General features: G+C 38.4%; 1 protein-coding gene across 1 annotated transcript in view; it reads left to right on the top strand.

Annotated features, from left to right (window-relative positions):
• The window catches only part of EVC2 (EvC ciliary complex subunit 2), a 194,199-nt gene that overhangs the window by 166,874 nt on the left and 4,645 nt on the right, over nucleotides 1-22,680 (top strand). Inside the window, 4 exon segments of the mRNA XM_020992259.2 lie at nucleotides 9,011-9,225; nucleotides 9,783-9,870; nucleotides 19,657-19,853; nucleotides 21,851-21,952. Of these exon segments, the coding sequence (XP_020847918.1) occupies nucleotides 9,011-9,225; nucleotides 9,783-9,870; nucleotides 19,657-19,853; nucleotides 21,851-21,952 (602 nt within the window).

Raw genomic sequence — 22,680 nt, 5'->3', positions numbered from 1 at the left:
CACATACATGTACATGTTCATATACGTATGCGTACTACATGCATGCACACACATACATAAATGTATGTGTGCATATGTGCATATATATGCACATGTGTGCATGCCTGCATGCCTACACACATGTGCCTATATGCATACACACAAACATATGGAGGCAGTCAAGGTTAAGTGACTTGCCCAGGGGTCACACAGCTAGTATCTGAGGCTAGATTTGAACTCAGGTCTTCCTGACTCCAGAACTGGTGCCATGGACTCTTTTAGCAGTCTGATGCATCTTGTGCATTCCTTCTCAGAATAATATTTTTACGCGTACAAAATAAAAGACAGAATTATACTAGAAACTGATTATATTAAACCGTAGGTGGTGGAGTGGATCGAGTAGGAAACACAGAAGGAAATGAAGAGCTATGGGGTGATTATGAGAAAGGTAATGAATATTACCTGTGATGTTTTATCTTCAAGGAGTGGCATAAAAGGTTTCATCTGAAAACATATTATTAAATTATGTACCATGAACTGTGCTGGGTACTCTGGACCCAGATATTTGCATTAACTATCATATAGGGTTTTTATGAGGAAAGTGCTTTGTAAAAGTTAAAATTGTTTAAGAAAGAGTTATTAAAGTACTGTACAAATTGTGAAGCAAAGATAAAGGATTATTGCTTTGATTCTTGACAAGGACTTCCATCCAGGTCTTCTGATTCCCAGTTACTACTCTTTATAGAACACTGAAGTTCTATGTCAATAGTCAGCAGTTAACAAATATCTAACAAACTTTTATTATAATCCAATATATTTAATAAACTTTTTATTAAACACATACTAAGTGATGGGGACACAAATACAAAAAGAAAGAGAGAATAATCCCTACCTTCAAGGAGCTTACAATCTAATTGTAATATATTAAATGCTTTAAGAAGTGCTTGGACTTGCAGCTAATCTTTGAATTGCTTGGATTTTTTAAAGTACTTTGTTAGCATAACACATGCATTTTCAAATTTGTTTTAAAACTTTTTTAAGAAATATTTTAAATGTCACATTTACAGTATATGCACAGCAGATGACACTTAATAAGCTCTGAATTAGATGTAGCTGATACTCATCAAACAGTAATTTACTATTAAAGCAAACCTAAAGTACTGGATTTCATTTACTTTTACAATCAGTTTGCAGCTCCAAGGAATGGCATTTTTTTGTATTAGAATTTAATCTAACTTTTGGAAAGAACACTGAACTTGGTGTCAGAAAAGATGGATTTGATTGACCAGCAGCGTGACTTTGGGAAAAATCCTTTCACCTTCCTTACACTCGGGTTTCTCATCTGTAAAGTGAAGGGACTTTCTTGAGTTCTCTTCCAGCTCCTAATCCTACAGGACTGTGCCTATTCAACTCTTAGGCTTTGGGCCGAGCCTAGTACATAGCAGGTGCTTTATTGATTCTTGTTGACTTGTACTATGTCTTTAGGAAGATAGCTGTGGCATAGTGAGAAGAATACTTAATTTGAAGTCTGGAGCCTTGGATTTGAATTCCAGCCGTATCACATCCAAGATGTGGAACTTTAGGCAAGTTACTTCCACTCTATTGGCAGTTTTCTTATCTTGAAAATGAGATAAGAATATTTCTGATATCAAATTCATGTGGCTATTTTATCATAATGCCCAAGGTACTAAATGTTTGAAGCAATAAGTAAACCATAAACCACTCTATAAATATTGTTATTATTCTGTTATTTTAATAATTAATTTTAATTAATTAATAACTATTATTTTATAATTAATTTTTGTGGTCTCCAAAACATTAAAATTGAACGTTACTCAGAAGACAATGGAGAAGTACATGGTAGATAGGACCAGGCTCTAACCCATAACAAATGAGTAACTATGAGGAAGGCCTGGAGTAAATGATATTTAAAAAGATGCTTTAGCTATGTGGCAATAGCAAGGGATAATCATTAGGCAGCTGGGTGTTCCATTGGTACCTTGAAATTTCTAGCATGTTGGTTGGATTTCCTGTGGCAAACTCATGTAAGAACATAGACCCAAGTTGCACAGGACAAAGTCATAGATTGTTTGTGAGCAGAATTGCTGGAGGGAACATTCATTTTGATGGGATCACAGATTCATTTGAGTATTTGAGAATGATCAGAAGATGGAACAGAGCACAAAATTGGGAGTCTTAAGGCTTGGGTTCAAATCCTGGCTCAGCTCTTGGCTGTCTTTGTGACCTCAGACAAATCACTTGACCCTTTCTGTGTTGCAGCTTACTTATATTTAAAATGAGAAGGCAGAACTAATGAGAGATATGTTGTTCTCAACCTTTTCGAATACAAGGACTCATGTTTATGATCCTAGTATTTCACATACCCCAACACTTACTGCATCCTGGTGATTGCTCCTATAGTGTACAGTGATGGAGGAAATACATAATGATAATATTTGGTGATATATGGGCTCGTGGACTCCCGCTTACAATAACTTTGCATCCCCTCACTCTTCAAGGTGTCCATGACCCTCAGGTTGGGATGTACTAGAACAAATTATCTCTGAGGTTATTCTTGGCTCTAAATCTACGCTTCCTAAAATTTATGCCACTTCAGAATTAATGCTTTTGAAAAAGAAAGTGTATCTTGCCTTTCATTATTATAAGAAAAGGGTATCAAGTACTTCATAGTTGGGGAGGCACTAGGCTAATTTTGCTTAGGTAAATTTGTATTCTCAAAAGAATTTGGATGACTGTGTCCAGATGGAAATCACAAAGTGAATTTCAGTTGCAGAGATAATATTATTAATCAGGTGGGGTTTTTTTTCCTTTTCTTTTCTTAAGGATCTATGTTGGCTGCATGCAAGATTTAAATTCCTTGGACACGTAGCTAGTGTTTTACTTGACTGTGTGGCATCTGTTCTTTTTTTTCCAATTCAAAAACCGAATTTTCATTAAGTACCTGCTATGTGTAACACAGCAAAGAAGCATGCCATAGTGGATAGAATATTGGATTTGGATTCAAGAAGACCTGAGTTCAAGTCCTGTCTCTTCTATTTACCATCTGTGTGGTCGTGGGAAAGTCACCCTGAGTTTTAATTTTAACAGTAAAAGTGTGTTCATTTTCATGTAGATTTTACTCTTTAGTATATTGCATATATTGAAAGTGTGAGGAAATTAAAGTATTTTAAACTGTCCCAGGCATGAGGAGGGACTCTCTTTTGTGCTTGAATGTTTCTTCATAGAGAAAACGGTCTTAAGGAAACTCCCAAAGGCACAAAGTTATGGATGAGTTACAATCTACTTTGGAGAAACTTCTTACACCAGTATAATCACAGGTTGTTGATGACAGTATAAAGCACCTTGCTAGGTGCTGAGGATGCAAAGCTGAAAATGACTGATCGCTCATTAGTTCTGATCTATCATTTTAAACATAAAGAAGTTGAAATCCAGAAAGGGCCAAGTGACTTATCTAACTAAGTCACACAGATAGCAAAGAGTAGAGCTAGGATTTGAAGCCAGTTCTTAAGAGTCCGAATTCAATGCTCCACTGCATCTTTTGATCAATCTCAGGTTCTCAAATGTGATCTCATTAATTTGGATGTTCCCTCCAGTGGTTCTGCTTGCAACCAATCCATGACTATTCACTCTGTGCCACTCGGGTCATGCTCTCAACGTGAGTTATCGGGAAATAAAGAGCTTACTATCTAATAGAGGAGGTATAAACACAAGAAGCACTCTACAAAATAGATTTCTGAAGTCATTTCTTAGTACTTAGATAGTAATGTGACTGCAGCATAGAAGAAATAGTATTTTGATAATAGTAACAATAACAATAATTAATATTTATATGGCACCTAATATTCATTAGGCATTGTGCTAAACACTTGACAAATATGATCTTATTTGATCCTAATGCTAAGTAACTCTCAGAAGTAAGTGCTATTATTATCCCCATTTTATAGATGAAGAAATTGGGACAGAGGTTAAGTGACTTGCCCTGGGTCATACAGCTAATAAGTGTCTGAGGCTGTATTTGACCTGAGGTCTTCCTGACTCCAGGTGCAGCACGCTATCCACTATGCCACCTGGCTGCCCCCCAGACAAAATGCTCTAGGGAAATTTCAGGAGGCACAAGGAAATTTTAGCTGGGCAGATCAGGGAAGACGTAATGGGGGATGTGGCACTGGGCCTGGAAGGAAAAGAATTCCCAAGAGCAGAGAAGGGGTCAGCATATGTTCCAAGCACACATGTGGAAAAGTCTACACTAATGCCTGTTGGTGTATGAGAGCAAGACAAGATTGGGGAATAGCTTAGGAGAGCCATTTGGTGTTAGAGCACAAATTCCATGGAGAGTAATAATAGGAATTCATGATGGAAAGGGAGGTAGCTGCTAGATTAGGCCCTTTCTACCTGCATAATTCAATTACTCTCTCTCATATTCTGGTGAACAGCGTGTCTCTTTTTTCTTCACTAACCTAGCTACAGAAAGCAAAGTCCTGCAGCACGTTTTTTTCCCTCCTCATTTTCTGTAGAAAAATAATTTTATTTAAATTTTTCCATGGAAAAATATTTTTCATTCTGTTTCTTTCCACCAAAAACTATCTTTTCTTTTTTTTTTTTCTTTTTCACTGAAAAGTAGGGAGAGATGTCTTAAAGCCAGGAGACATAGGTTTGGATCTTGTTTCTGTCGTTAACTACTTGACCCCAGAAAAATTACTTAAATCTTTTTGACTCTCAATTTCCTCATCCATAAAAAAATGATAGTAATACTTTCATTACCTACCTCACAGGATTACTGAGATAATTAAATACCTGGAGGCAGTGGTATCAGACTCAAATGGAAATGGATCCCTATTGCTGCATATTGACTGAGAAAACTACAGATTAACATTATCTGTGTTGCATTTTATTTTTCTTTATTTTGTTAAGCATTTACTAATTACTTTTTAATCTGGTTGGGGCGGCACTCAGGTGCTTTTTGGAGGGGTGGCAAGTTTGACACCTATGCTAAGGCAGGTACTGGGCTTTAGAATCATAGAGGACTTTATGAGTTATCATCGTTATCATCATCATTATTTTGCCATCTACATGGGATCACAGGCTTTAAAATTGGAAGGAGCATTAGAAATTGTCTAATCTAACCCTGTGTTTGACAGATGAGGAAAATGAAGCCTAGAGAGTGACTCATCTAAGATCGCTGGGCTACCAAGCATCAGAGATCAGATTTCATCTCCCAGGGCCTCTGACTGTGAATATAGTATTGTTGCTAGTGTGAACCCTGCTGCCTTTCATAGAAAAGACATGTAAATCCAAAGTACAAGGAAGTAACCAACCATCCCTTTTATTTCAGGGCCTTTCCGCAGATCCATCTATACAGATAATGAGGACAAGTAACACTCCTCTTCTCTTGCCAATCTCATGAAAAATGGTTTTTGGCCGATACTTAAATTCAAAAATGCCCTCTGACCAACACAGCTGGTGGTGCTGACATTTCACAACAGCATATGCTGATAAAAACATAATTTGGAACAGTCTACCCAGGTGCTATTCAAGGATCTATTCTGAGGAGTTTTCCCCATGAAGTCTCATTGGAGACTGAGCCTAGCAGACTAGCTCTGGGGTCTGCGATGCCCTTTTCCTCACCACCATCCTGTAAGGTCAGTGGCTCAGGGATTCTCAGGATTCATAGGATTTAGAGCGAGAAGGGATTTTGTAGTTCATTTAGAACAATTGCCTTATTTTTCAGATGAGGAAACTAAGGCCCAGAGAGGTTATTTGCTACACAAGTAGTTATTTATTACATGACCAGTAGGTAACAGGGCTAGGATTCAAATCCGGTCGTCTTTCCACTCAGCCTCAATTATTATCTCCAGTTGCCCTGTGAGGTAGGTAATTATCATCCCTATTTTACAGATGAGGACTCTGAGGCTCAGGTCATAGGATTATAAATGCACCCCTGGAAGGGGCCTCAAGAGGCTGTCAAGTCCAACCCCTTATTTTACAGATGAATCTGCCGAGGTTCAGATCATTCAGATGACTTGCTCAGAGTCACACAGCTAACAAGTGCCTGGGATGGGGTCTGTACTCATGTCTTCCTGACTCAAGTCTCAAACTCTATCCACTGCCCTTTGTTGCTTCTCACTTTTATATACAAATTTAGGATTTACAAACCATTTTTCACATCATCCTTGTTAAGTGGTAAGTACCGATATTATTATTATTGACTAATGGGGAAACTGAGGCTTAGAGGGATCGAGTAACTTGACCAGAGAGAAACTAAGAAACAGTAGACCTGGGACTTTATCTTCGGTCTTCTGATTCTAACATTAATGTCCTTCCATCTTCATGCATAATCACACCCCTGAACATTCCACTTGAGGAAAGTTTGATATTTGATGAGGGCACATTTCAGGAGTGGATATTGGTGTCAGGGAATCATGTGAGACAATGAGAACAGCACAACAGTCATTATTTATATTGCCAAGAGGTTAGGGAGGGGCTGTGGCATCTGGCAAGTGGCTACTCATTGCATTTGAAATACTGAATATTTTAGACTTCCTCCAGGTTGGCTTGTGTTATAAACGGAAGTGGAAAGTTCTCTTTACAACCATCTGGTCCCTCTCAAGAGATTGCCCAAGAAAATGAATTTAATTATAATACAAATTTCAAAAAAACATTTAAACAATTCTGTACAGTAAGTTTGGCCTTAGCAGTCTCAACTAAACTGTGACTATGTTACTGGAGACCAGAGGCCATGTCTTTTCTTTATTTTCTCTGCCACGTAGCATGAATCTTGTAATATGAACTCTTCTTGTACCATTTTAGGATGACCAAAAATTTGGCCTTAGTTATGAGTTATTAAATAATAAGTTATTATTCAGGGCAGCTATGTGGTGCAGTGGATAGAGTACAAGGCCAAGAGTCAGGAAGATTCATCTTCCTGAGTTCAAATCTGACCTCAGAAGCTTACTAGCTGTGTGTTGCCTACTACTACTACTACTACTACTACTACTACTACTACTACTACTACTACTACTACTACTACTACTACTACTAGTGTGGGCAAGTCACTTCACTCTGTTTGCCTCAGTTTCCTCATCTGTAAAATGAGCTGGAGAAGGAAATGGCAAACCTTCCCAGTGTCTTGGCCAAGAAAACCCAAAATGGAGTCACAGAGAGTCAGACATGACTGAAAAATGATTGAAGAGTGAACATGAATTATTAAAAAGTCCCATTTGAATCATGACTTGTGAAATTTTTAGGTATCATCCCTTGATATTGATCTTGATAATGATGAGGTTGGTGAATCCTTCATTAGTGCTTTATAATTACAAAATACTTTCCAGGTAGTGTTTCATTTGATCCTCGTTACAGCTGTGCAAAGTGAGATAAGTAGCATAGGTCTCATGACTCTCATTTTGTACCTGAAGAAACCAGAGCTCAGAGAATTTCAGTTCCATAAGCATTACTTAAGTGCCATCCTCAAAGAGCTTACAATAGGACAGAGTGATTCAACACCTACACCAATATTTATCATATAAGGCAGACTGTGAAAAGCACAAACGAGAGATCCAGAGTGGTATGGCTGATTTCGAGATGTAGGAAGATTCAATTCAATTAGACCATGAGCTCCTTGAGAATGGCAAATGTATCATGTCTTTCTTTGTATCCCTCATACTTAGCTCAGTGCCAGGCAAATAGTAGGTACTTGGAAAGTGCTTTTCAATTAACTCACAATTCAACAAGCAATTATTAAGCACCTACTATGTTCCTTGTACCATGGTAGAGATAAAAGTAAAAAAAAATGAAAAATAGTGCTATCCTCAAGGATATTCTATTGATGGGGCATGCTATGTACACCAAACTAAACAAACGAACAAATAAATAAGTGAATAAATAAATAAATGAGTGAATGAATGAATGAATGAGTGAATGAATGAATGAATGAACAGAAAAATAAATAAATATAACATATGCATAAGATAATAAAAAGCCACTTGGCTTTCTAGATCATATGGCATTGAAGGTAAGCCTTGAAGGGAGCAATTCAGTAAGTGGAAGTTGGCATTTATGAGGTTAGGGGTGGTAAGCAAAGGCAGGGTTGGGAAAAGGCAAGATAGAAATGGGGATGTTGGTGAGTAGTCCAATTTGATTAGAATAAATAGTATTAAGGGGAATGTGAGATAAAATTTAAATAGAAGTTGGAGCCAAATTGTAGAAGTCCTTGAATTCCAGGATAGGAAATGTCTTACAAAGGTTGCATAGCTAGTAAGTGGCAGAGATGAGACTTGAACCGAAATAATATTTCCATCAGTTTATGCCTCTTTGGAAGATTACAGGATTTGAAGCCTAGAAGCCCAGATTTCAGTCCTATTTCTGCCACTAACTGTGTGATGTTGAGCAAGTCACTGCCACTGTCTGAGCCTCAGTTTCCCTATCTGTAAAATAACTTAGTGATCTCTAAGATTTCTTATAGCTCTATGAATCATTGTCGTTGTTTGTTTTGGTTCAGTCATGTCCAACTCTTTCATGACCCCATTTGGGGTTTTCTTGGCAAAGATCCTAGAGTGGTTTGCCTTTTCCTTCTCCAGCTCATTTTACAGATGAGGAAACTGAGGTGAACCATTAAGTGACTTGCCCAGGGTCACACAGCTAGTAAGTGTATGAGCCCAGATTTGAACTCAGGAAGATGAGGGTTCCTGACTCCAGGCCCGGCACTCTTTGCACTATGGTGCTATCTAGCTTCCACTTCTATGAATCTAGCAAGGATCTTAGGACCATATTGAGAGTGCACGGCCATCGAATTATAGACATAGCAAACCTATAGATATTCGCAACGCTATCCAAGTAACCAGACCAGTTACTCATCCCAGCAAGTAAGTAAGGATCTGTTTGTGCTTAGGATAGATTGTTCCTCTGTCCCTCCTGTCCAGGAAACAAATGCAATAAGCACTATACTCCCTCAGAACAGAAAAGCACATCCCCCAGGGTGAGTCATTGCTTTTCTCCTCTGTGTGGCTTGCTGTAGGAGATTGAAGAGCTCGATAGGAAGCTGGAATACGAGTTGGTACGCAGAGAGACTGCACTGCAGCAGCGGGCCATCGTGGACAGACAGCAGTGGGTTTCTGAAGGACTTGGCCTTTTGAGTCAAACTGGAGAAATGAATTCAGAAAGGCAGATTTCTGCTGTGCTGTGGCAGGCCCTGACAAAGTCTCAGAAAGTACTGGAGCTTCATAATCAGAGGTAAGACTGTGGCAAGTCGTGTTTGAGAGACACTGGGAGGTGACATTAGAGATGCCCTAAAATAATGATTTATCTCTTGGGGTGGTGATTTTCCTGTCCTGGGAGGTCTACAAGCGGACACTGGATGGCAGTGATCCAGGAAGATGTCTTGTTTTGAATGAGAGTTTGGACTAGTTTACTTATAAGGCCTCTTTCAACTATAAGTCCTTGAAATTCTGCAGAATGTTTTTGAGTTTTGTTAATAAACTGCAGACCTGACAGAAAAAGTGGATATTTCCAGTCCTTTCCAATCTGGGTCAGTGATGGAAAAGGGTGCTATGAATTTAGTCAGTTCAATTGAACAAACATTTATTAACACCTACCATATTTGAGGCATTTGGGGATACAAAGATGTAAAAAAAATGGTGCCCACTTTTTAAGATTACTTCATGAAGTCCTTTTTTCTTTTGTCTTCCCATGGTCATATATCCAAAAGATGATGCCAATTAGAGCTTTAAGTTTTCCACCTTGCCCTTGAGATGTGCACTGTATGTAACATAAGGTTATTTTCACTTCAGTTTAAGGGAAGAGCAGCAGAATAGCGTTGTTCTTGAAGACTTGCTAGAGAACATTGAGATGGACACATTTTTGACCCTTTATAACCAGGTAAATATACATTTCCCCCTTAGAATGGAAAGATCACATGACTCTTAGGTTGACAATGGTATATTAAAAAAAAAAAAGAGCTGGAACAAATTAGTACCGGGAGAAAGGTTTGAAAATTAATGTCCCCAGAATTCCCATTCTAGAACTCAAGACCAAGAAAGGCTGCTACTTGGTTCAAAGCATGTCACTTTCATTTCATAAAATATTTACTAAGCAACTACAATGTGCCCATTGCTGTCCCAGGTGCTGAGGATGCAAAGACAAAAGACAGTCTCTGACCCCAAGGAGAGGTCAATATTCTACTGGGGGTAACAACATGGGTGCAGAAAAGTACACATGAAGTAAAGCTAAGCAACTTCAAGAACAAAGAGAATACCACAACTTCAGGCATTAGAAAAGATCTCATGGGAAATGACCTTTGATTTGTGCTTTGGAAGATGAGAGACATTACATCAGGTCAATTCTCTTCTGGAAACAAATGCTTTCTTAAAATTACTTGAAGAGAACACATTTTTGAGACTGAATCCCATTCTAATTTGCAAGGTCTAGTTGTTTCTTTCTGTACATTATAGTAGAATTACATTATAGTAAATAATTAATTTAATCGGGGTGGTCCTGACCTATAATTTCATTGGCATTCAAATTCATTCACACTGACAAAATAAAACATTAAATGACAGGATTTAATGTTTTATTTTTATAAAAGTACCTTTACCTTTATTTTAAAAATATTTTATTGATTTTTTTTTTTTACATTTCAATCATCTCCCAATAACCTTCACTCTTATACTCTATATTGTGTATGTGTGCATGGGGGTCTGTGATGCGGAACAAAACTATCCAATTTAGCAACCAAGACTGATAGAGTATGTAACACTCCACACCCAAAGTTCACCATCTCTCTACTGGGAGGAAGGAAGTATGATCTGACATTTGTCGCAGAGATTTTAGAACGCAGAACATAGAATGTCAGGGCTACAAGGGACCTCAGAACGTAGAATGCTAGACTGGAATGGATCTAAGAATGTAGACCATTAAAGCAAGAAGACCTTAGCACAGTGGTCTCAAAAGTGGGGCCATGACCTGATGCCAAAGCGTTATTGAGGCTTGACCCCCAACGGGTGTGTAATCAACCAATCAGAGCATGTGAAGATGTAGGAACATCTCGCCCTTCCAGTAATAGCCAGTCATGGGGTTTATCTCCAATACAATGACATCTGCTTCTATAAAGTAACATTTCTCCGCTCCATCCCTCCCTTCCCAGCGCAGGCTACCAGCCGCCTCCCACCCTTCCAGGCTTGTTGCCAAACACCCGCAGCAGCAGCCACACAGCTGCCATGGGTAAAATTCCATATCCCTTTAGCATAATCACCCCCGGCCCTCCTTCCATCCCATTACTTCATGGCTGCACAGATGGCCTTTGGAGTCTTGGCTCTGTACTTGGGGCGATGACTGGTGAGAGACCTTCTCCCCCTAATGCCTTTTCATTTTGGTTGGCCCAGACTGAAGAGATACAGATGGGTTGAGATAGATCTCAGATCTCATCTTTCCCTCCAAACCTGCCCCACTTGCACACTTTCTGATTACTGCCAAAGGCACTAACACCCTTCCAGTGACACAGGTTTATGACTTTGGCATCATCTTTGACTCCTTTCTCTCTCTCATCTCCCATATCCAATCACTTGCCAGATCTGGTCATCTCGACCTCCATTTCTCTCCCATCTGTCCCTTCTTTTCTTGCATAGCCACCATTCTAGTTCAGGCCCTCATCATCCCTCACATGAACTATTGGAATAGCCTCTTAACCGGTCTTGCTGCCTTGTTTCACCCCCTCTCCAATTTATTCTTCACACAGCTGCCAAAGCGATTCTCCTAAAGCCTCAGTCTCAGAATATGGCACTTCCCTATTCCTTAAGGTCCACTGGCTCCCCATTGACTTTAGAATAGAATATTAATTCACATTTATCTCCTCCCTTTAAAATTTGTATGTTTGTGTAAGTTTTATAATGTAAATGATTATTAATACATTAGCAGTTGGGGGAGCAAGGGAGCAAACCAATCATTTGTCGAGCTGACTCTGTGATAGGTACCATGCTGAGTGCTTTACAAATATTATCACATTTTCTCCTCGCAACAACCCTGAGAGCTTGTTGCTTTGTTATTCCCCTTTTATCAATGGGGAAACTGAGATAGAGGTGAAATGACTTGTTCAGAGTAACACAGCTAGCGAGTGTCTGAGGTTGCATTTGAACTCGGGTCTTCCTGACTCCAGGCTCAGTGCTCTAGCCATCCCCTGACTAATCAATATCTGAGCTAGGATTCATGGAATCTTTACCTTGAGAGGACAGGACCCTAAAAGCCTAGTGCAACCCCCTCATTTTTGGATGATAAAAATGAAGCTCAGGAAAATAAATGCTGACTGAAAAATGCACAATGATTTAGTGGCAAAAAAATGGGACTAGAACCCAGTTCTCCTATTTCATTTCTATAAAATAAATAGCACTTTAAATGATGTTTTCTCTTGATCCCTCTCTATTTTTTTTTATTCTTTCTTGTCTTAAAATAATGGAATCTGATATTACCCAGGTGGTTTATGATTTGAAGCATAAGCAACACTGCTTATGTACTTGGAATGGAAGGAAATGTTACATAAATTATAAGAAAAGTAAATTTAAGAAAGCTCAAATAATCAGAACTTTTTGGGATCATTTTAATTTTATGAAATATGGAGAGAGTATCACATACTATTAAAATTAAAATTAACCTTTGAGAACATTTTGCCTAGCACTGCCACTTTGTTTTTAATTAACAAAAAAATTGATTTTCTTTCCCTCCCACCACTTTCCAACACTAGCAGAAAAAAAAAGAAAAGAAAAAAAAAACTCTTGTAATAAACATTCCCAAAAACTTTGTTTCATTCTTCATCCTAAGTCTGTCCCCTCTCAATCAGGAGATGGGTAGCATGCTTCATCGTTGGTCCTCTGGAATCATTGCTTTGATCAGAGTTCTTAGGTCTTTTAAAGTAGTTTGTTTTTATGCTGTTGTATAAACTGTTCTCCTTGTTCTGCTTCCTTCACTCTGCATCAGGTCATATAAGTCTTCCCAGGCTACAATGACACTGCCCTTTTCATCATTTCTTACAATAGAGTAGTTTTCTATTACATCTGTGTGTATCATAATTTGCTCATCTACTCCTGACTTGATAGGCTCCATCTCAGTTTCAAGTTGCTAACTATTACAAAAAGAGTTTCTGTATAGATTTTCCTGCCTGTTGGTCTTTTGCACTTTCTTTGATGTCTTTGCAGTGTAGGCCTGATGTCAGTACTGCTGGGTCAAAGAATATGCATGGTAAACTAGCCTTTTGGGGAGAGTTCCGAATTGCTTTCCCGAATGACAGGTCTACCAATGAAGCATTCATATGCTTATTTCCCCGCCCCCTTCCCCACCCCCCACCCCCCAGTCCTTTTGGTATTTAACACCTTTATTGTATAGATAAGGAAATTGAGACAGAGAAAGGGAAGATAATTTGCACAAATAGTGGCAGAGAAAAATAAATTATATTGGGATGATAACAATACCTTAAATTATATGCCATATATTGTACTTTTTCAAAATTTTATTAGAAATTTATTTAGAAAACCAGCTTCCATTTAGTATTTGCATTCATGTAAGTACAGATGCAACTCAATATTTTACATTCACAATAACTATGTAATGATAACTGATGTTTCAAATGTTAATGATAATAATGACAATGATAGTTTACATATGCGTAGTTCTTATCTTCAGCTTGGTCAACCACCTCCTCCTTGTGGATCTAAGGATGAATCTTGGCTTTCCTCCTAGTTCTTATTCTGTTTGTCTAATGTTCTTTCTCATTGTCCTTTGCTGGATTTAAATCAATTCCATTCAGTGAACATTTATTAACTTCCTACTAGGCACACATAGGGCAGCTAGATAGCACAGTGGGTAGAGCGCCAGGTCTGAACAATCATCTTTCTGAGTTCAACTATGGCCTCAGATACTTACTAGCTATGTTACCTTGGGCAAGTCATTGAACCCTGTTTGCCTCAGTTTCCTCATCTGTAAAATGAGATGGAGAAGGAAATGGCAAACCATCCCAGTATCTTTGCCAAGAAAACCCAAATGGGGTCACAAAGGGTAGGACGTGACTGAAACAACTGAACAACAAAGGCACAAAGACACTGGGAATAATAATAACTATTATAATTTTTATTAATTTATTTTGATTTATCAACAATCACTTCCATAAGCTTTTGAGTTTTAAATTTTTCTCGCCCTCCCTCCACCCCCCCCAACAAGATGGTACATAATCTGAAATAGGCTACACATACACATTCCTATTAAACATTTTCACATTAGTGATGTTGTAAGGAAGAATTAGAACCAATAGGAGGAACCACCAGAAAGAGGAAACAAAACAAAACAGAAGGGAAAAAAATAGCAAATAGTATGCTTCGATCTGCATTCAAACTCCATACTTCTCTCTTTGGATGTAGATAGTATTTTCCATCATGAGACCTTTGGAGATGTCTTAGATCCTTGCATTACTGAGAAGGGCTAAGTCTGTCAACATTAGTCATCATAAACGTGGCTGTTAATGTGTACAACGTTCTCCTGGTTCTGCTCACTTCACTCAGCATCAGTCCATATAAGTCTTTCCAGGTTTTTCTGAAATCTGCCTGCTCATCATTTCTTTTTTTTTTTTTAAGATGAACTGCAATTAAAATTTATTCCATTTTAGGTTGAATGGCAATTATATTAAGTGGCACTACCATGTAAATGTTGTAATTTGCAAAGAAAGCATGTAGGACCCTATTTACAGCTATCCATCTCTGCTCATCATTTCTTATAGCACAATAGTATTCCGTTACATTCATATACCACAACTTGTTCAGCCATTCCCCAATTGATGGGCATTCCCTTAATTTCCAGTTCTTTGCCACCACAGAAAGAGCCGCTATAAATACTTTTGTACATGTGGGTCCTTTTCCCCTTTTTATGTTCTCTTTGGGATATAGCCCCAGAAGTGCTATTGCTGAGTCAAAGGCTGTGCACATTTTTATATGCCCTTTGGGCATGTTATTATTATTATCATGATTATTAATACAGCTCTACCCTCCTATCATCTATTTTTCTGCTCAATAAGCATGGGTGTCCTTCATGACTTCCTCCTGGACCCATTTTTCTCTCTATTCTCAATATATTGTCAGTAATATCATTATCTCTCATCAGTTCAATTGCTATCTCTATGCAAATCAGTCTCAAATCAATATATTCAGTCTTTATCACTCCCTTGTCCTAAGTGCTTGAAATTACCACTTTGTTGTCCTTGGAGTATCTCCAGTTCAACATTTCCACAAAGGAATTCTCTATCTTTCCTCGCTGTCAGAGCTCTATCATTCTTTTAGTCACCCAGGTTCACAACCTAGAATCACCTCCACTTTCCTTCCCTACACACTCCTCTATCCAATTAGTTGCCAAGTCTTGATAGTTTTAACTCAACCACAGCTTTCATCTTTTCTCTATTCACATGGCCTGTCATCCTGCTTCATACCTTTATTTCCCCTAGTCTAGATCATTATAATAGTTGTTTGGTTTCTGTGCTTCAAGTCTCTCTCCTCTGTAACCCATCATCTACCCCTGCCACATTAATATTCTCATATTCCCATAATACGAGGGACTGTCTTCTGCATTTCCTTATACCTCTTAGTGACTGGCACGTAAATGGCCCTTACTAAATACTAGTTGACTGACTGACTCACCTAGCCCCAGATCATCCATAACTCATCCATAACCTCCTTTCTCTAGGATAAAATTCAATGTCCTCAATCTGAAATTGAAGCCCTCTACAACCTGACTCTCATTTACATTTCCAGATTTATTTCATATTACTATTTTGTGCACGCTCTACATTCATCCAGATTTGCCTGTTAGCTAGTCCCTAATTTGGCATTCCATCTCCCATCTTTCTGTCTTTCAAAAGGCTCTCCTCTGTTCCTGGAATTCCTTCCCTCCTCGCCTCTACCTCTTACAACGTCTAACTTTATTCAGGATTGTGATGATGTGCTTCCTCCTACGTGATGCCTTTTTTCTGAGCTACTCAGTTACCAAGGCTTTCCTTCTTGAAATTACTATGTATCTCCTTATCTGTGAATGTGTTGAAAATTACCAGGAAATTATAAACTCTTTTAGATCAGGGGTCATTTCGTTTTTCTTGTCCTATATACGGTATCTAGCGTAGTATTGCTGAAGGAATTTATGGTCTTGACATAATTTCCACATTATTTCACCTGATCTTCTAGATAACTGTATGATGTAGGTTATAGAAGTGTGATTATCCTCCTGTTACAAATTTTTTTAAAATTTATGCTCATTTGAGGGAAAGTGACTTGCTCAAGGTCACAGGGCAACAGATCAAGACTGCAATCCTGGTCACTTGCTTCTCAGTACATTTGATTGCTCAGATCCCTGCTGGAAATTATAAAGATGGATACCAATTTCAGCTCAATCAAAGAAAAATGCTGTTCAGAAATGAAATGAGCTGCCTCTAAGGGGAATGACTTCTCTCTCACTGCAGGTGATAGAGCAGAGGCTGAATGACTTAATGAGTTAAGGATGGTGTAGAGAGGTGGGTCTGGGAGTAAATGTCCCCTGACATTCCTTCTAACTTTAAGTGTATGAAAGAGTGTAAATTTCTGACTTAATAGTTCTACTGCATCTTTGATAGCTCCAAGTATAGACCTGGGAGTACAGGTACCTTATTACTATTTTGTGCACACTCTACGTTCATCCAAATTGGCCTATTAGCTATCCCCTAAATTTGGCATTCCTTCTTCCATTTTTATGTCTTTGAACAGCTTCTCCCCCATTCTGGCAGTGCCTTCCATCCTCACCTCTGCCTTGCTGACCCATTACAAAAGCCTATTGAGGAGCATGACCCATGAATTATAGTTACACATATGAATGTTTGTTATGGGGAATTCAAGATTGATTCCTTTTCATTTATTGCCATCTCCGTTTTTTCGATTGATTCTCAAATTAACCTTCTTATGGTGATTAGGAGCATGAAAACCTCAATTCTCCCAAATTCATAATTAAAAGTTTATTTTCACATCTGATCAAGAAAAACTAATCTAAAATCAAACATAGTTCAGAAAACTCTTCATTTCAGGATTGTTATGTTAATCAGTCCCCAAACATTCTGCTCAGAATAGGAATGCATTAGTAAATGATTATTGACTTTTGGCTGAATATGAGAAATGTATATAGTTTTGTTTTAGTGAAATTAAACATTTTTATTTTATATTCTCTCATTCTGTGTGTGTCTGTCTGTCTCTGTTTTTGTCTCCCTGTCTCTATCTCTTTGTCTGCCTCTCTCTCTGAAGCTGCATTGATAGCTATAATTGTGATAGAGCTGTTCTCCTGCCCCCAATCTGCTTTCTCTGCATCCTGCCTTCTATTCTTTCTTTGCATTGCTGCCAGCACCATCATCCTGAAACACTATTTGCATTATGTGGTCCCCTAAAGCCAGATTGTATATTTATTATCTTTAAAAGTAACTTATATTTATGTGTCACTTTATGGTTAAAAAGTACTTCATATCGACAACTTCATTTGATAAACAACAACAACAACAACAACAACAACAACAATAATGATAATAACAATAATTACTAATTTGTAGTGTGTTACTGTTTTCAAAGCACTTCTAAGTTCATTATCACCGGGGGCAGCTAGGTGGTGCAGAGGATAGAGCATTGACCCTGGATTCAGGAGGACCTCAGTTCAAATCTGGCCTCAGACACGTAACACTTACTAGCTATATGACCCTGGGCAAGTCACTTAACCCCCATTGCCCAACCAAAATGAATGAATGAATGAATGATTAAATAAATAAGTTAATTCATTCATTCATTCATTCATTATCACGCAACAATCCTGTGAAGGAGCATAGTGTACAGAGCACTGAACTCACTATGTTTGAATCCAATCTCCATTAATTACCCATCTGACCTTGAACAAGTTACACTCTGGGCCTCAATTATTTTCTGTGTAACACAGGATGGTTGAATTAAATGAACTCTAGGGATACTTCTCACTGTAAATCCTGTGATTCTGGGTTGTGTGAGTGTTATTAACCCCATTTTACAGATGAACAAGTGGAGGCTCAGAGGAATGTGTGATTTTACCAAGGCTTTGTGATGAGTAAGTAGTAGATGTTGAGTCATGAACCCAGGTCTTCTGGTGCCTAGGCAAGGATTTGTTTTGTTTCGTTTTACCACTATCCCTAGCCCCCTCCCCACAAAAAAGATAGAGCCATAGAATGTCAGAGCTGAAAAAACTTCAGTCATCTGGATTAGCCTGTTCATTTTACAGAAGAGGAAATGAGGCTTGCGTGAGGTCTCAGAAGATGTGAGTGGCAGAACTGGGACAAGATCTCTGATCTCCTTCATCCTAAATCAGAGCTCTTTCCACCACCCCATGCTTCTTGCCTCTCAGTGTGATGCAGCCCCTTAGACGATGCAGTACTTTGTACTTTTGCCAAAGTCTTCTTTTATATATTATCTCTTTTGATCTTTGAAACATCTCATAAGGTAGTTTTCACAGGTGTCTCCCTCAGATTTTCCATTTATTAAGCTATTTTCATCTCAGCTAAACTCACCTTTGAGCAATGGATTGTCGAAGTACCTTCAATTAAATCCTACTCCTGCTATTTACTGTGTGACCATGGACAGGTCACTTCCCCTGTTTTGGCTTTAGTTTCTTCATTAACAAAATGAATGGATAGGACTAGAAGACCTGAGATCTCTTGTAGCTCTGACTCCATTGTCTGATACCTCATAATGACTTGGAAGTGATTTTGTGTTCTTGAAAGTCACTGAAATCTACTCTAAGCAATGGCAGGTTAAGACTTTTTGAGTACAGACCCCACAATAGACTATGTGCCTTTTGTCAAGGAGCTATCATAGCTATACATGGAGAAGCTCGGGATTAGAGTGTTGGTGAAGGCTGGTTTTGGTCACAGAGACTCATGAAAACTGTTTACTAAAGTATCGTGCCAAACTCAAATAGAAATGGAGGTCAATAAACCACACAAGAATTCTGCTGGTTCAGCTACTGACCTAGATTATCTACATTTTATCGTATTTTTGTTTATTTTGTTAAATGTTTTTCCCAATTGCATTTTAATCCTGTTTGGGCCTCACTTTGGAGTATTGTGGACTGCGTGTGGCCTACAGGCCCATATTTGACCCCACTGTTTACTAAAGTACAGTTAGAAATAGGGGGAGTTGTGATATATATTAGCAGAAGCAGCACTCAAGCCAGAGAAGACACAGATCTTTGACATATTCAAGTGAGTTATTTTCTTATAAAAATTATTCCTTTATATCAAGTAAATTCTGCAGGTTTTGATTCTTTTAACTGGATGTTATTTGCTATAAACCAAACCTTGGTTCCTTTACCCTCAGCAGAGATAAGAACCAGGAGTGATTGGTAATGATGGAAATTGTCAAAGGCACATATTTTGCTGACTCAGCTCCGTGTGTGTGAGTGTTAGAGAGAGAGAGACAGAGACAGAGACAGAGAGAGAAGGGGGGAGAGACAGAGAGATGAGGATCTGAGAAAGCATTGGCAGAGTTGAACTGCGAAAACTTTTTATCATTCTGGGAGAAAACTTATAAGGCCAAATGAAATTAAAAACTGCTCATCATGAAGGTTGTGAACTGCAAGCGTTTGAACTCTCTCCATTAACTCCATTAGGAGCTGCGATTGGCATCTTATTTATCCAAACTGACAATGGTGCCAGTGGGGATGTTGCATAGGCTCCTGAGCTTGATGCTGCCTTCAAGTTCACAGACAGAGCTCCTCTCTGTTCTGGATGCAGTCAGCGATAAGTATGCAGACAATCTCATTGAAAGTGACAACAATGAAACACCTGCAGACAGCAGTATGAAGAGGTGAGCTCTTTGTTGGGCTTGGGGGAGGATGCATGGTTCAGGGCAGGTGAATGAAGTCAACTGCTTTAGGGAATTATGTGTATATTTCACTATGAGTGTGTAGGTATGCATCTTTAGGTTTCTTTCTAAAAATTAATAAGATTTAAAGCCAGAAGGGACCTTAGAGATCATCTAATCTCCCTTCCCCAAACCATCGTCATTTTTCGGAAAATAAAACTGAAACTCAGAATTTAAGTAATCTAGCCAAATATACATAAACAGCAGAGCCAGGACTCAAGTCTTAGGGCAGCTAGGTGGTGTAGTGGATAGAGTGCTGGCCTGAAGTTAGGAGATGAGTCTTCCTGAGTTCAAATATGGCCTCAGATACTTCCTAGCTGTGTGACCCTGGGAAAGTCCCTTAACCTTGTTGCCTCAGTTTCCTTATTCTGTAAAATGAGCTGGAAAACGAAATGGCAAATCACTCTAGTGTCTTTGCCAATAAAAACCCAAATGGGGTCACAAAGAATTAGATACAACTGAAAAATCATGAACAATAACAACATCATCTACCACTTTACAGATGAGGAAATTGAGGCCTACAGAAATTAAATGACTTTCTTAAAGTCACCCAAGTAGTAAGGAGCTGAGTTATGATTTGAACTCAGGTCTTCTGACTTCTAAATCATTACTTATTCTACTCTACTCAATTACCTTCCAGTTTTCTGGTTCCACATTCATTGTATCATGTGATTTGGCATATATGCCATTTTAATTCCATTTAGGGCATAGTAGGAATGAATAGGTCATCTTCTATTTTTAAATTTTGTTAACTTTTTAACTAAGTTAACTTATTGGGTATAAATAGACTGCATAATGTCACCAGCAATGACTTATGGGCCAGAAGTAACATAAAAAACAGCATGAGGACATGTGTGTCTAGAGGATGCTGTCTGCCATAAGAATGAGGTTTGAGAAATGAAGAGCTCAAATGTTGCACTGTGTTCCATAACTGGATTGATTTAGATGAAGTCTGTAGCGGATGTGTTAAGTATTAACAGGAGATTATAAACTCCTCTAGGGAAGGGGATCATTTCATTTTTCTTGTTCAATATATAATATATAACATAGTGAAAGCATCCTTAGTGTAGTATAGATCTTTCCTGGAAGATGAATGGCCAACATGGACTAGAGTCCCATAGGATGAAAAGGCTTGGATGGGTTATTATCTGCTTAGGTGGAAGAGGTACTCATGGTTTTCTCAGATCCACTCAGGTGCTGAAGTATAATGATTTAATGAACTTTACTTAGCAATCAATATTGTTTTAGGTTTTATATAATATTGACATTTGTAATTATAGTTGATCCTTCCAGCCTTTTAAGGCTCATCTTCATCTTTACCTTTTTTTTTTTTATTAACCTTCTCTAACCAAGATGGTAGAGTCTCAATCCTGGAAGGGATACCAGAGCCCTCCAGTTTAGTCTTAGTAGACCAGAAAGGCAAATATAGCACGGTGGACATAGAACCAGATTTTTAGTCAAAAGACCTGAATCAGAATATGGGTTTTGTAACTTAGTACCTGTGTGACCTTAAGTCAGTTAACCTTTGGAGTCCTCAGTTTCCTCATCTGTAAAATAAGGAGACTGGCAGGGTGGGGAATCAAGGATTTGTTCTGTGAAGTTTGGATTCAGTCAAAGGGCCACACTTGAGGACTTAGAAGCCACATGTGACCTTGAGGCCACAGGTTCTCCCTCCCTGGCCCAGATGCTCTCTAAGCTTTCTTGTAACACTAAGTCCAATGAGCCTCTCAGTTATTCCTCCACTAGTCAGATGTCTTCAGAAGAAATTTTAAGAATAAAGACTAAAACCAGTCGTCCCTACACGTACCTTCGTATTTCGGGGAGCTCAGCGGCAGATCGAGCTATTATGTTTTCTCTTCAAACTAATGATTGATTATTTTTCAACTTAAAACACTTTTACAGCAGAAAAATGTGAAGATTTCCCCTTTTTCTGCTTTTAGGAAGCACCAGGAGCTGTGGGAAGCTTTAGAGATCAAACTAAGACAAGATCTGATCAGCACAGGATTAGAAAAGACACTTTCAGCTCAGCAGAAGAAAGAGAGGTAATGACAGGCTTTCAGAATTTGCAAAAGGGGGAAACTAATCTATTCTGCTGCCTGTCACCTGCACTCACTTGGAAAGTTCGTGGACTGGGTTTGTCTGGAGAATCTTTATTTAGAATAGAGGTTCTTAAACTTTTTTGGTGTCATAGTGTCCTTTGGCAGACTGATGAAGCCTATGGATCTCCTTTTCAGAATATATTTTTGTTAAATTTACAGTTGAAAGAAATGGTCCATTTCACTTAGAAGCTAGTGAAAATAAAGAGGCCATTTTCCCCATCCAATTTCATAGACCTCTTGAAATATCTCTACTGATGCCTAAGGGGGTATGTGGACCCCAAGCTAAAAACTTCTAATTTAGAGTATTGGTAGACTTTCGATGAATACAAGAGTCCAGGAACTATTTCTTGCCTCTAACAATATAGCCTTACCTATGTCAACTATTTAATTATTATTTAATTAATAGTGTACATTAATAGGTACGTATAAATAAAGCTTATGTTCACATACTTTTCTGATGTTTTTAGTATTCTAGACTGTGGTAGAGGCAGACTTATATCTGAATTTCCACAAAGAATCTGATGAAGTCTCTCATAACATTGTTGTGTACAAGATGAAGAGATGTTGAGGCAGATTTGGAGTGGTCTCCATGTCCAAAGAATGCTAATTAATATTCATTAATGGTGATGGGAGGGGGAGGGGGAGGAGGATTGGTGATTATTATAAGACAT

This window comes from Phascolarctos cinereus, unplaced genomic scaffold (genome assembly GCF_003287225.1).
Source record: "Phascolarctos cinereus isolate Bilbo 61053 unplaced genomic scaffold, phaCin_HiC Scaffold_9;HRSCAF=440, whole genome shotgun sequence".
Lineage (NCBI taxonomy): Eukaryota > Metazoa > Chordata > Mammalia > Diprotodontia > Phascolarctidae > Phascolarctos > Phascolarctos cinereus.
Note: the sequence above shows the minus strand (reverse complement) of the source record. Positions and strands in the feature narration are given on the sequence as shown.